Source organism: Triticum aestivum, chromosome 2A, assembly GCF_018294505.1.
Source record: "Triticum aestivum cultivar Chinese Spring chromosome 2A, IWGSC CS RefSeq v2.1, whole genome shotgun sequence".
Lineage (NCBI taxonomy): Eukaryota > Viridiplantae > Streptophyta > Magnoliopsida > Poales > Poaceae > Triticum > Triticum aestivum.
In genome coordinates this window covers 786634196-786647579 of record NC_057797.1, presented here as the reverse complement: position 1 = coordinate 786647579, position 13384 = coordinate 786634196, and the positions used below count along the sequence as shown (strand labels likewise).

General features: G+C 42.7%; 2 protein-coding genes across 4 annotated transcripts; both read right to left on the bottom strand.

Annotated features, from left to right (window-relative positions):
- Positions 1 to 2545: 2545 nt before the first annotated feature.
- LOC123191260 (GATA transcription factor 27) lies at positions 2546 to 5299 on the bottom strand. 2 transcript variants are annotated; one of them, XM_044604075.1, is made up of 4 exons: positions 4938 to 5299; positions 4011 to 4253; positions 3181 to 3585; positions 2546 to 3048 (listed from the first exon to the last, which is right to left on the bottom strand). In XM_044604075.1, the coding sequence occupies exons 1-4, from the start codon at positions 4984 to 4986 to the stop codon at positions 2798 to 2800; spliced, it is 948 nt and encodes a 315-aa protein (XP_044460010.1). In that variant the 5' UTR covers positions 4987 to 5299; the 3' UTR covers positions 2546 to 2797. The 2 variants fall into 2 exon arrangements, with proteins under 2 accessions (XP_044460010.1, XP_044460011.1); XM_044604076.1 differs by having other exon boundaries at positions 2546 to 3042.
- Positions 5300 to 8215: 2916 nt separating this feature from the next.
- On the bottom strand, positions 8216 to 11681 carry LOC123191258 (GATA transcription factor 26). 2 transcript variants are annotated; one of them, XM_044604074.1, is made up of 6 exons: positions 11322 to 11681; positions 9898 to 10239; positions 9285 to 9714; positions 9084 to 9156; positions 8894 to 8984; positions 8216 to 8726 (listed from the first exon to the last, which is right to left on the bottom strand). In XM_044604074.1, the coding sequence occupies exons 1-6, from the start codon at positions 11362 to 11364 to the stop codon at positions 8359 to 8361; spliced, it is 1347 nt and encodes a 448-aa protein (XP_044460009.1). In that variant the 5' UTR covers positions 11365 to 11681; the 3' UTR covers positions 8216 to 8358. The 2 variants fall into 2 exon arrangements, with proteins under 2 accessions (XP_044460009.1, XP_044460008.1); XM_044604073.1 differs by having other exon boundaries at positions 8216 to 8732; positions 11322 to 11678.
- Between the last annotated feature and the right edge of the window lie 1703 nt (positions 11682 to 13384).

Here is a 13384-nt window from a genome sequence, read left to right as displayed (position 1 = left end):
AACCTGTTCTAAAAAAAGCTCTGAACTTGTTCGGTTTCAAAAACAAAATAAAACTCTTAACCTATTCTAAAAAAAAGCTCTGAACTTGTTCAGTTTCAAAAACAAAATAAAACTCTGAACCTGTTCTAAAAAAAGCTCTGAACTTGTTCAGTTTCAAAAATAAAATAAAACTCTGAACCTGTTCTAAAAAAAGCTCTGAACTTGTTCAGTTTCAAAAACAAAATAAAACTCTGAACCTGTTCTAAAAAAAGCTCTGAACTTGTTCAGTTTCAAAAACAAAATAAAACTCTGAACCTGTTCTAAAAAAAGCTCTGAACTTGTTCAGTTTCAAAAACAAAATAAAACTCTGAACCTGTTCTAAAAAAAGCTCTGAACTTGTTCGGTTTCAAAAACAAAATAAAACTCTGAACCTATTCTAAAAAAAAGCTCTGAACTTGTTCAGTTTCAAAAACAAAATAAAACTCTGAACCTGTTCTAAAAAAAGCTCTGAACTTGTTCAGTTTTAAAAATAAAATAAAACTCTGAACCTGTTCTAAAAAAAGCTCTGAACTTGTTCAGTTTCAAAAACAAAATAAAACTCTGAACCTGTTCTAAAAAAAGCTCTGAACTTGTTCAACAACAACAACAACAACAACAACAACAAAGCCTTTAGTCCCAAGCAAGTTGGGGTAGGCTAGAGGTGAAACCCATAAGATCTCGCAACCAACTCATGGCTCTGGCACATGGATAGCAAGCTTCCATGCACCCCTGTCCATAGCTAGCTCTTCGGTGATACCCCAATCCTTCAGGTCTCTCTTAACGGACTCCTTCCATGTCAAATTCGGTCTACCCCGCCCTCTCTTGACATTCTCCGCACGCTTTAGCCATCCGCTATGCACAAAGCTCTGAACTTGTTCAGTTTCAAAAACAAAATAAAACTCTGAACCTGTTCTAAAAAAGCTCTGAACTTGTTCAGTTTCAAAAATAAAATAAAACTCTGAACCTGTTCTAAAAAAAGCTCTGAACTTGTTCAGTTTCAAAAACAAAATAAACTCTGGAACCTGTTCTAAAAAAGCTCTGAACTTGTTCAGTTTCAAAAACAAAATAAAACTCTGAACCTGTTCTAAAAAAAGCTCTGAACTTGTTCAGTTTCAAAAACAAAATAAAACTCTGAACCTGTTCTAAAAAAAGCTCTGAACTTGTTCGGTTTCAAAAACAAAAATAAAACTCTGAACCTATTCTAAAAAAAGCTCTGAACTTGTTCAGTTTCAAAAACAAAATAAAACTCTGAACCTGTTCTAAAAAAGCTCTGAACTTGTTCAGTTTCAAAATAAAATAAAACTCTGAACCTGTTCTAAAAAAGCTCTGAACTTGTTCAGTTTCAAAACAAAATAAAACTCTGAACCTGTTCTAAAAAAGCTCTGAACTTGTTCAACAACAACAACAACAACAACAACAACAAAGCCTTTAGTCCCAAGCAAGTTGGGGTAGGCTAGAGGTGAAACCCATAAGATCTCGCAACCAACTCATGGCTCTGGCACATGGATAGCAAGCTTCCATGCACCCCTGTCCATAGCTAGCTCTTCGGTGATACCCCAATCCTTCAGGTCTCTCTTAACGGACTCCTTCCATGTCAAATTCGGTCTACCCCGCCCTCTCTTGACATTCTCCGCACGCTTTAGCCATCCGCTATGCACAAAGCTCTGAACTTGTTCAGTTTCAAAAACAAAATAAAACTCTGAACCTGTTCTAAAAAAAGCTCTGAACTTGTTCGGTTTCAAAAACAAAATAAAACTCTGAACCTATTCTAAAAAAAAGCTCTGAACTTGTTCAGTTTCAAAAACAAAATAAAACTCTGAACCTGTTCTAAAAAAAGCTCTGAACTTGTTCAGTTTCAAAAATAAAATAAAACTCTGAACCTGTTCTAAAAAAAGCTCTGAACTTGTTCAGTTTCAAAAACAAAATAAAACTCTGAACCTGTTCTAAAAAAAGCTCTGAACTTGTTCAACAACAACAACAACAACAACAACAACAAAGCCTTTAGTCCCAAGCAAGTTGGGGTAGGCTAGAGGTGAAACCCATAAGATCTCGCAACCAACTCATGGCTCTGGCACATGGATAGCAAGCTTCCATGCACCCCTGTCCATAGCTAGCTCTTCGGTGATACCCCAATCCTTCAGGTCTCTCTTAACGGACTCCTCCCATGTCAAATTCGGTCTACCCCGCCCTCTCTTGACATTCTCCGCACGCTTTAGCCATCCGCTATGCACAAAGCTCTGAACTTGTTCAGATTCAAAAATAAAATAAAACTTTGAACCTGTTCTAAAAAAAGCTCTGAACTTGTTCAGGTGTGATGGCTAGCAAAAAGCTGCAGTATCAGATGCAGGGTGTACATTTGATGGTAAATCAGCATTAGTCTGGAAATTGAGTCTGTTTCAAAAGGAGTTGCAGTTCACAGCAGACCTAGTGTGCTTTATTTAGCTCACTAATGCAAATTAGTGGGCTGCTGATGTCGGTGGGGCGGGTCGAGGGACTGAACTATAGAAGCCATTTGGCTTACTCAACATTTTTCAACACAGTGTTTGGCACCACTTTATTCAAGATTAAGCACCACTTTATTAATATACTTAATAATTTAACTAATTAAACATGAGAGGAAACCTGTCCAGCAAGTATTTGTATTGCATTGCAGACTAGTACTTCATCCATTTCCCATACACACAGCAGAGCTATAATACAAGTTGCCATTTCTCCAGCCATATATGTGCTACACAAAATGAAACCAACTTCACCGAGTTGGCGGATGCCCGCCCACCGGTTATCGGCATGATGGGGGGCAGCTGAGAAGAAGCTCTGCCTCCGGGTGCAGCGCATTGCGAGGAACCTCCAGCAGCAGCGAGTCTTGATCACCACCCTTTTCAGGAGGGACCAGCATGGATGATAATTTGTCTGGGGGTAACATGAACAGGTTAAATGCTGCTGCAGCTACTCCTCCAGTAGCATTACCAGATTTCGGCATTCTGAACTGAAAAGAAGGCTTGTGCATGGTTCCTCCTCTCACTTCTGCATCTTCACAAACAGAGCAAAATCATAAGACATCTCCATGGTACTTGCAGTAAGCAAAACAACAGAGACTGAAACAAAGTGATATCTAGAAAGTAAAAATGCAGGTGCAGAAGCACAGGAACCAAGATTGCTGACCTGTGAAGATTTGAGGCTGGCTTTCATAAAGTCTTTTGAGAGACCTCATAGTGGACTTGGTAAGGCCTCTGAAAGCACCACCGGCGTTTCCTCTTCCTCCTACTTTCTTGTTATGTGCAGGAACAGAATTTGCTTCTGATTCTGAGTTTGGATGTCTAAGAAGCATGCTTCCATAACCAATCTCAAAGCAGCTAGCAGGAGTCTCGCTATGATAAATCAGTAGGTCTTCGTCTGAGGATCCTGGAATGGTACCAAGCCCTGAACCAGAACATAACTGCTCTTCGTGCATTATGGAGTTGAGATCCTCCGCAAGCGCTTCCACCGTTGACGGCTTACGACGACGACCGACACAACTCTTTTTTCTTGATGGTACCAGTGGCTCCCGAGCATGTGATTGCGCTGAACCTGAATTTTAATGATACCAAAAAACCCACCATCAACATACTTAACAGCAGTGAAGGAATGTGCATATATCAAGTGATGTTTGTGATGTGGTAAAGTGATAATAATAGCAAGTGATAATAAGAACACTGTAATGAAGAGATGGGTTACTTAAAAGTGGCTCCTGTCAACTACAAAACTACCTAAACATGTTTTATACAGAAGAGAAAAAAACAGAATGTTTAGACAAAAGTACCTGAATACGATCAACATACCCAACAACAGTTGCCAATACAAATCGATGTTTATGATGTGGTAAAGTGATAATCATATCACTTGACCGATATATACCAAGTGATAATAGTAACAATGTAATGAATGGTAGTGCTGCAAAACTACCTACACATGTTTATACAGAAGAAAAAAGAAGAATGTTTAGACAAAAGTACCTGAATAGGATAGCGCTGATCCGAAACCAGATGGATTGCTAAAAGTGTCAGCAGCATCCCCTGTCTTCCCCAAGTTGTTATCAGAAGATGGTTCTTTCTTCACTGTTCTGCGAACGGTTTGTTTCCTTTGCACTTGTGGTGCTGGTGTGTAGTTCTCCAGTGTACCCTTTTTCCTCCATCTCGTCCCACACGCATTGCAGAGCACCGGCTTCTCCGGCGGCCCGTGTCGCCAGAGAGGACTGCCTGTATCAGCAGCATTAGTTAGCATGAGCAACAAGAAGTAGAGTAGAAAACAGAGCAGCAAAGAATCTGCATAGGGTTTGATTGGCAGTGGGTTCATTGGTACAGGCAGGCTGAGTTTCAGTGACAAGTTAGGCTGTGTGCCCTAACTTGAGTTTCAGTTTGAGTGACAGTGACAGGGAGCAGCAAGTAGGGAAACTCTGAATATCAGATATCTCTTTCCCTTGTTATCTTTCAGTTCAGGCATTGTTTGTTCTCACTGTTAGCAAGGTGATGTCCTACAAAGATTACTAGCACAAACATAACATTAGTTGCTGCAGAGTTTCAACTCTAAATAACTGCAGCAAATGCAGAGAGTCAGCTTCAGTGACACAAGCCTGACATTCAGCATTTTGAGTCTGTCTGAATGTTGAGACTTTTACTAGTACGTAGTACAGAAGACTTGGAAGCGGCGCAGAGTTGTCTTTTTTGGACGTTTGGGGGAAGGGGAATTCGGCGAATCCACCAGAAACAAGAAGAAGCAACAAACAAACCCTCGAATTAGAAGAAGCAAGATTATTTGATTTGGAACCCCGGTTTCAAATCAGATGCGGAGAAAAAAAACAGGATTTGAGAGGAAACGAACTCGAAACTGGAAGAAGAGATTTATTTGTTCAAGAAGAAGAAGAAGAAGCAGCGGATGCTTACTCATGACCCGGCAATGGCAGCAAGGTCCCTCCTTCTTCACCTTCACCATGCCGTCCCCTCCTCGCTCTTCTTCAACCAACCACCAACAAAACACAAAGCGGAAGCAAAGCAACGACGAGCAAATAAAATCCTTCTTCTTTTCGAGCAAATCAAGAGGGGACGGGAGATTCAACAACGAATCTAGCAGTATGTATGTTTCAGATCCACAAGGGAAGAATTTCACTGCCCATCAATTAAAAAGGATTCTCGGTCGGTGTTCGTCTCTACTCGCTCTCTTCTTGTGTTTCTCTCCGGTCTTTGTTTAGAGAGAGAGAGGGGTGAGGGCAGAGGGCAGAGGAGAGAGAGGGGGGAAGTGGTAATGGAGGAAGGAGGAGGAGAAGAGGGGAGATTTAGAAAACAAGTTGCAATTTTTTTCACTAATAATAAATCAATTTTTTTCACTAAATAAGGCCCTATACAATGGTAGGTCCTTAGGAGGCGCTTAGAAAAATAAACAAAAAATAAGGCCTTGCACAATGGTAGGTCCTTAGGGAGGCGCTTGAAATATAAACAAAATTTTTCACTAATAAGGCCTTGCGCAATGGTAGGTCCTTAGGGAGGCGCTTAGAAAAATAAACAAGTTTTTTCACTAATATAAGGTAGAAGAAAAATAAATATGGGGAGGGGGGAGTAATGGGGAAGGAGGAGGAGGAGAAGGGGGGATTTAGAAAGCACAAGTTGCAAAAAAATTCACTAATAAGACAGAAGAGAAGCAATGAGAAATTCGGACGTGACATGATTTACCCTACAAAAAAAAGGGAGCTGCCGGAGCCTAGTTACTCACATTGAGCGCTCCCCTGACTCGCCTTCCCCTCCCCGCCTCCACCTACCACCCTCCACGACGTAACCTCACAGGAGACCACATTGCTCCCTTCCCCGGCATTCTACCCCGCACTCTTAGCGGTTCTCCTTCCCTGTTATCGGCCCCTATCACGGGCTCGGCAGGAGGAACAGGAAGCTCGGGGTTCAGCTAATCCTCAATTTGATCCGGGGGGAGAGGGCACCCATGGAGCCTCTGAGGTCGCTGACGGTGAGGGAGATCACCGACGAGCTACAACGGATGAGAGCGATAAGGTATAAAGCGGTGGCTGCATATGTGTGGCCTCTAAGAAGTGAGGGAAAGTTTAAACATGTACATTTTAAAACACATCATCAATTAATACAAAGCGACTTGAAACATCACAAAGAAGTAAGAGCGCGGGAAAATTTAAACATGTATGATGACGTTATCACAATCAAGCCTATGTGGTGTGGCACGATTACCCTAAAAAGGAGCTAGAGGGGCGGGGTTACTCATATGAGTGCTCACGTGACTCGCCTCTCCCCCGCCTGCGGCTACCACGCTCCACGACGTGACCTCATCGGAGACCACATTGTTCCCTTCCCCAGTATTCTACCCCACTCTTAGCGGGTCTCACTCATCCTCAGTTTCGATCTAGGGGGCAGCCATGGAGCCTCTGAGGCCGTTGACGATGAGGGAGGTCGCTGACGAGCTATTGGGGATGAGAGCGACAAGGTATAAAGCGACGTCTGCAGACGTGTGGCCTCGAAGGAACGCGAGAAATTTTAAACATGTACATTTAAAAATACATCATCAATTAATACAAAACGAATTGAAACAACACATAGAACTAAGAGCGCGGGAAAATTTAAACAATTATGATGACGTTATCACAACCGAGCCTATGTGGTGTGGCACGATTTGCCCTAAAAAGGAGATAGTGGAGCGTAGTTACTCATAGAGCGCTCCCATGACTCACCTCTCCCCCCTCCACCTACCATCCTCGACGACGTGACTTCACCGGAGACCACACCCCTCTCTTCCACACTCTTAGTGGTTCCCCTTCCTTGTTATCGGCCCTTATCTCGGTCGTGGCGGGAGGGGCGAGAAGCTTGCAGTTCGGCTAATCCTCAATTTTGCTATGGGGGACAACCATGGAATTTTGGAGTCCACAGACGGAGAGGGAGGTCGCCGATGAGCTACGACGGATGAGAGCGCCAAGGGTAAAGTGGCAGCTGCGGCCACCCAAGGAAAGCCGCAAGCTTGTGGCGTGAACCTTGTGAAGACAAACGTCAAGGAGAGGATTCTGATGATTCTGAATGGGAGTGCAATGATAGAAGAGGTGATATTGCTATATTGTTGGGAAATGATAAAGGCTCGTCCAGGAATCCAGTGCAACGAGTTCGCTGAGGAGGAGGGGAGGGGCAGAGGTAAGCGTCTTTTCAACGTGTGTGTGGTTTTTTTCTGTTATGTGTTACTACCGGAGTATTTAATTAATTTCACCATTATACATATACAAGTTAATTTTCTTAACTTCAAAGCCTTCCAATTCTAAATCCATTGAAAGGATATTTTCCTTTCATTCTTCCCCCTTCAAAGGGGGGGGGGGGGGTCAAGAAACATCTCAGTTGATTTCATTAACAGGGAGAAAAGAACATACCATTTTTTATGCAAGGCAGATTATATGTTTAGAAAATAATAAATCTGCATAATTTTTTAGAGCAACTCGCCAATGAATTAGCCCCCCCCCCCCCTTGTTTCAATATAAAACTTTGCATGTATCACAACTAGTTACCATTTTAAAGTAGCCGTTCGTTGAAAATGCAAGAGAAATGTGTGGCGTCTAAGAAGCGCGGGAAAGTTTAAACAAGTACATTTTGAACGCATCATCAATTAATACAAAGCGACTTGAAACCCCCCATAGAACTAAGAGCGCAAGAATATTTACATAGGTATGCTATAAACACTACATCCTCGCATCGGTTCATAAAAGCAATCGGCATCCGCAACATATGAATTCGTTACAAAGCGCTGCCCAGACTAATTATATGTCTACTTTATTGCTGTCTATGCTTGTGTTTCAACATGGTTTAAATATTATTTAATTGTTTGTACAAGATGATAAATACTCCATATAGATGCTGACATATGCTTGTTTGCCAAGACAGTTACCTGGGAAATCCAGCTATGTTGCTTTTGAATTGTTTCTACGGTTTAGGAATGTCTTCAAACTCTTACAATTGATTGTCATTAAATAAGGGGTGTTTGGTTCCAGGGACTTTTTTATGTTGGGACTAAAAAAAGTCCCTAGCAAACCAAACGGGGGGGGGGGGGGGGGGGGGCTTTTTTGGGACTTTTTGCTAAAAGTCCTTGCAATGTAAACTTTTGTTTTTTCGATTTCCATCTTTCCCATGATAGTAAGATTCTATCCATTCCCCATACATACAGCAGATATACAAGTTACAATTTCTCCAGCCATATATATATGCTACACCAAACAAAAGAAAACAAGCGCGGACAAATTCAGCACGTGTGCGTCTGGACGATCATTGGTGAGCGGTATCGTATGATGATGATCCAGGAACCAAAATGTAAACAAAACTACCACTGATGCCTGTTCCTAAGCTGATCGCTAGCGGAACCGGGACTATGGTTGCTCGGAGTCGGAGGAGAGGCTGCGGTTACGGTCCCAGAGCTGAGCTGAGATGGTGGGGGGCAGCAGAGAAGAAGCTCTGCTTCAGGGTGCCGCGCGTTGCGAGGAACCTCCAGCAGCAGCGAGTCTTGGTCAGAATCTTTGTCTGAGGGGTTCAGCATAGACGATAATTTATCTGGGGCTAACATGAACAGGTTGAGTGATGCTCCAGTGGCATTGCCAGATTTCGGCAAAAATGCGCTTCTTCTCAACTGACAAGAAGAAGCCATAGCCCCGGATCTCGAAGAAGCTATTCTCATGGTTCCTCCTCTCACTTCTGCATCTTCACAAACAGAACAAAACCACAAGGCATCTCCATGTTACTTGCAAATAAGCCAAGCACAGAAATTGCAAAAACTACGAAAACCGGGTGTACATTTTCAGATGTGCAGAATATACAAAATGTATGTGCAGTGCAGAAGCAGAGGAACCAAGACTGCTGACCTGTGAAGCTTTGCGGCTGGCTTTCATAAGGTCTTTTGAGAGACCTCATGCTGGACTTGGTAAGGCCTCCAACTTCCTTGCTGTAATTATCCTAAACAAAGAGATAGATAAATATCCACTCAGTCAGGTACTAGATATATGTAAGGGAAGAGAAAACCACCCAAAGGCATTCGTAGGTCGGATAGGGCACCTCTAAAGCTACTGAATCTAAAGCTGAATCTGCGCTCTCCAGGATATGCTGGTTCGAATAATGAAGCTCATCCCTGCACAAAGATTAAAAAAATCACACCATAATTGCTTCTCTGAATTAGTATCGAATGTGGGACCGTGGACACAGGGCAGCAACCAATGCTCAGTACAAACATTTTAGGTTAACAAGAGTGTAAAATACCTTCTAGCACTGTCATGTGTCTGCATTGATGACCACTTTAGCTTCTCGGATGCAGCATTTGAGTTGCTCGCTCCCTTGATTTCACTATGCGCAATGAACGAGGCACAACCTGAATAGGATTCACTTGTAATGTATGACTTGGTATCTGCAGGAACAGAGTTCGCTTCTGATTCTTCCTCCTCTGATTTTGTGTTTGGATGTCGAAGGAGCACGCTTCCATAACCGATCTCAAAGGATCCAGCAGGAGTTTCGCTGTGATAAAGTAGGTCTTCCTCTGTTGATCCTGCTGAAAGGCAATATAACTGCTCTTCGTGCATTATGGAGTTGAGATCGTCAACAAGTGCTTCCAGCGCTGAAGGCTTAGGACGACTGACACAACTCCTTTTTCTTGATGGTACCAGTGACTCCCAAGCATGTGACTGCGCTGAACCTGAAGTTTAACGATACCAGAAAACCCGCCGTTAATATACCTAACAATGGTTGTGAAAAGAACTCATCCAAAAAGATTATGCTATGCATAGGTACTTAGGGTCAACTAATGATTATGATTGGTACGAAGAACATAAAAGTTTTGACTTAACAGAAGCAAGTCAAGAAATTAGAGAGAACTCACCGACTATTTCACTTGCATCAATAGAACCATACGGGGCACAACTCTCTGAATATGATACCGCTGATCCAGAACCAGATCGATTGCTTGTGTCCGCATTTCCCATCTTCCAGAAGTTCTGATCAGACCATGGTTCATCCTTCACTGTGCTGCGGTTTGGTCGTTTCTTGGGCTGTTTCTGTCCCTTGAGCTTCAGCTTGTCAGGTCTAGCTTCACTAGCGCCAGTATCTTCCCTGCGATGCGCCGGTGTGTAGTTCACCAACGTACCCCTTATCCTCCATCTCGACCCACATGCATTGCAGAGAACTGGCTTGTCTGGTGGCCCATTTCGCCAGAGAGGAGTACCTGTATCAGCAGCATTTGCCATGAGCAATAAGAAACAGAGTACAAAACTGGTACCCAAGAATCAGTGTAAAATGCAGGTACAGAGTTCATGAGTAGTGGGTCCATGCATCAATCAGGAGTTTGCTTGCATAACAGATTTACAAGAATTATGCCTGGCAGTGATACTACAAGAGATGGTGGCCTGGGTCAAAAAAAGAAAGAAGAGCTGGTGGCGCTAATAGAGGAAGCAAACATAAAACGACAGCCGGAACAATACACCTTCAAGGCAATAAATAATAATCTGTCATAGATACGCATAGTCAGACTTCATATTCCAGGTACTGTTTTCAATGGTTAGTACATACTAGCCTTTGATGTTCCTACAGAATAAAGCCTAGCAAATGCATATAATCTGAATAGGAAACTAATATGTGCAGATGATACATATACTGAACTCTGACTGAAGCATTTTCTGTATCTGCAGCAAGTATACATTGAACTCTGAATCTGAATATAATGAGATGAGGATACATAGTCAAACTGCATATTTCTTTCAGGTGTTGCTTGTTTCCAATGGTTAGTACAGACAGTACAAGCCAGATGTAAATTTCCATGTGCTGTCCTGCAAGCATGTAACTAATCTGTGCAGATGACACAGAGCAGCGAGCAGAGAATCAACTCTGACATTAAAGCATTTATCTGAAACTGCAGCAAGCATGTAGGGAACTCTGAATATCTGAATAACTGCAGCAAGTAGGAGTACGTATTAAGTATGAGCAGACAGTCCTTTTCTTCTTGTAAACCAAGAGTGTCAGCTGCATCTAACAAGCAGCAAGCAGAGTCAAAGCACACACAAGTCTGAATGAGATACTAATTTTGTTCAGAGTTTCACATCCAGAGAAAGAAAGGCATCTCATATACTAGTAGGAGTAGATCTTAACCATATCCACGGGGGATTCGGCCGGCGGGTTTCAGCATCCAGAGGAAGAGGCGAGATTGGGAATCCACCTCCCAGATGCAGAATCCCACCACAGCCGCGGTCGCGGAGAAACAAAGGGGAGGGGAAAATTTGAGCTGTATAAGGAAGAAGAGGAGGAGCTCACTTGTGACTCCGCAATGGCCGCAAGGTCCCTCCTTCTTCGCCATGGCGCCCTCTTCCCTCTTCTCCCCACGCCCACGCCCACGAACAAACAGGGGAAAAGAGACAGATTGGAATTTTTTGAGCAAAAAAAAGAGGGGAGGGGAGATTCAGCAAGCAACTATTTCCTCCTTCCTTGGTATGAATGAATCTCTGAGACCAACCAAAAAAGGGATTAATTCCTGGGAATAATTCCACTGCCCATCACCAAGTCAAAAGCCAAGGCTTGCTTCTTCCTCTTTCTATTCCTTTTTTTCTTGTTCTTTTGGAGAGGGAGAGGGAGAGGAAGAGGGTAGGGGAGGGGAAAGGGAGACAAATAATGCAGCCAGCCGCAAGGAAGAAAGGGCAGATTTGCAAAGGAACAGTCTTTAAAAGTTGCAATTTTTTTCACTGATATAAAACAGAGATGAGATTGGGCAAAATTAATTAATAAAGTACATAAAGAGGATGGAGAGGCCTAAAGTTTTTTCAAGTTAGTACAAAGTTTGGTGATCTATGTTGAAACGAAAGGAGTAGTATGGAGTATCTTTCAGCCTCTCGGTGGTTTTTGTTAAGCAAGTAGACTGATGGTGAAAAGTCTTATTATTATTATTTACAGAAAGAGTACTATATTTAATTTCACCATTCAACAGGGGATGTTGCTTGATGCAATTTAGTGGTCAATTTTGTCAGGCCCTTTGCACACACCCCCCCCCCCCTCTCTCTTAGCAATGTACATGTCGATTAATGGATACGCCAGCCAAGTCATTTTACATTCAAAGTCAACACAAAACAACTACTGTTCTTCAGATATTAATTAATATGATCTTGTGATTAGTAGAAGACAAAATATAGCTCCCTTTGTCTCATAATGTAAGACGTTTTTTGACGCTACGCTAGTGTCAAAAAACGTCCTATATTATGGGACGGAGGGAGTAACTCGCTCTTGATGACCCGAGAGGAGAAAAAAAAACACTATAAGTTTTCCTATTTTGTGACTTCACATAAATTTTAGAAGAACCGGCTAAAGAATATAAGGCATTGCATATATTCATTGAATTAAATGTGCAATGCACGCGCCATGTGAGGAGAAATATGTGACCGCCAAAAAGCGCGGGAAAGTTTAAACATTATATTTTGTATGTACCTCCAATAAATACCAAGTAATGTCAAATGTCATAGAGAACAAACGCAATAGGCATCCGACAGATACAAGGACGCTTAAAAGCGAAGAAATTTTTTAAACAAGTGTATTGTAAACGCCACATGGATAAATGCAATGTGACTTCAGACGCCATAGAACGCAGTAGCCAATAGGCATCCAGAGGATATAAGGCCTATAAATAGTACGGGTAAGTTTAACAGGCATATGTAGATCAATAAAATAAAAAAATGACTTCAAACGACATAGAAAACAAATGCAGTGGGCATCCCACGGATAAAAAGGCATCTTAAAAGGATTGAAAAGTTTAAAATGGGAATACGTAAATGCAAAGTCGATAAAATGACTTCAAACGACATACAAAACAAATGCAGTAGGCATCCTCTCTCTTTCTCATGCCGTCGCCTAGCTCGTCACTGTCCCACCTCCACTCATCTCTTCTCAGACGATGCGCACACAGGAGCTTGCTGAAAGGACCCTCCACGCCTCCCTGTCTGGTACTATTGTCACTGCAGTTGCTCGACGCCGCCTCAGGTGGCATGTCATTCCTCCAGTCGTGAAGGAGGACAGGAACGATTCCAACTCCCCATGTCGGTGTGGTTGGGCAAAGCGGCACCACTGCTCCCCTTCCACCGTCCCACTACATGTCAGTTGCTTGGCACCAGTAAGCAAGCGACGACGATGGTGTCGGCTCAGTGGCGCCAAGAAGATACTCCTCTAACCCATCTTCCTCTATGTTCCTCCCTCCTGGGAAGGAACAAGGCCAGTGTTTCTACGATCGACATACATGATGCGCACGAAGTGAACTGTAGAAAGTAAAATAGAGGGGGAAAGGGGGGGGGTCTTGTTTTTGTTAGTTTGTTGGAGCAGGTGAAAAAGGTGCACAT

What these genes read in the sequence shown, in the direction of transcription:
- LOC123191260 (XM_044604075.1), bottom strand. Translation starts at nt 4,986, where the DNA reads ATGGTGAAGGTGAAGAAGGAGGGACCTTGCTGCCATTGCCGGGTCATG. An exon ending in CTGCCATTGCCGGGTCATGA is followed by an intron (nt 4,254 to 4,937) that starts GTAAGCATCCGC and finishes CTGCTGATACAG; the next exon opens with GCAGTCCTCTCTGGCGACAC. An exon ending in ATCAGCGCTATCCTATTCAG is followed by an intron (nt 3,586 to 4,010) that starts GTACTTTTGTCT and finishes ATTAAAATTCAG; the next exon opens with GTTCAGCGCAATCACATGCT.
- LOC123191258 (XM_044604073.1), bottom strand. Translation starts at nt 11,364, where the DNA reads ATGGCGAAGAAGGAGGGACCTTGCGGCCATTGCGGAGTCACAA. An exon ending in TGATGCAAGTGAAATAGTCG is followed by an intron (nt 9,715 to 9,897) that starts GTGAGTTCTCTC and finishes GTTAAACTTCAG; the next exon opens with GTTCAGCGCAGTCACATGCT. An exon ending in TAGATTCAGTAGCTTTAGAG is followed by an intron (nt 8,985 to 9,083) that starts GTGCCCTATCCG and finishes CTCTTTGTTTAG; the next exon opens with GATAATTACAGCAAGGAAGT.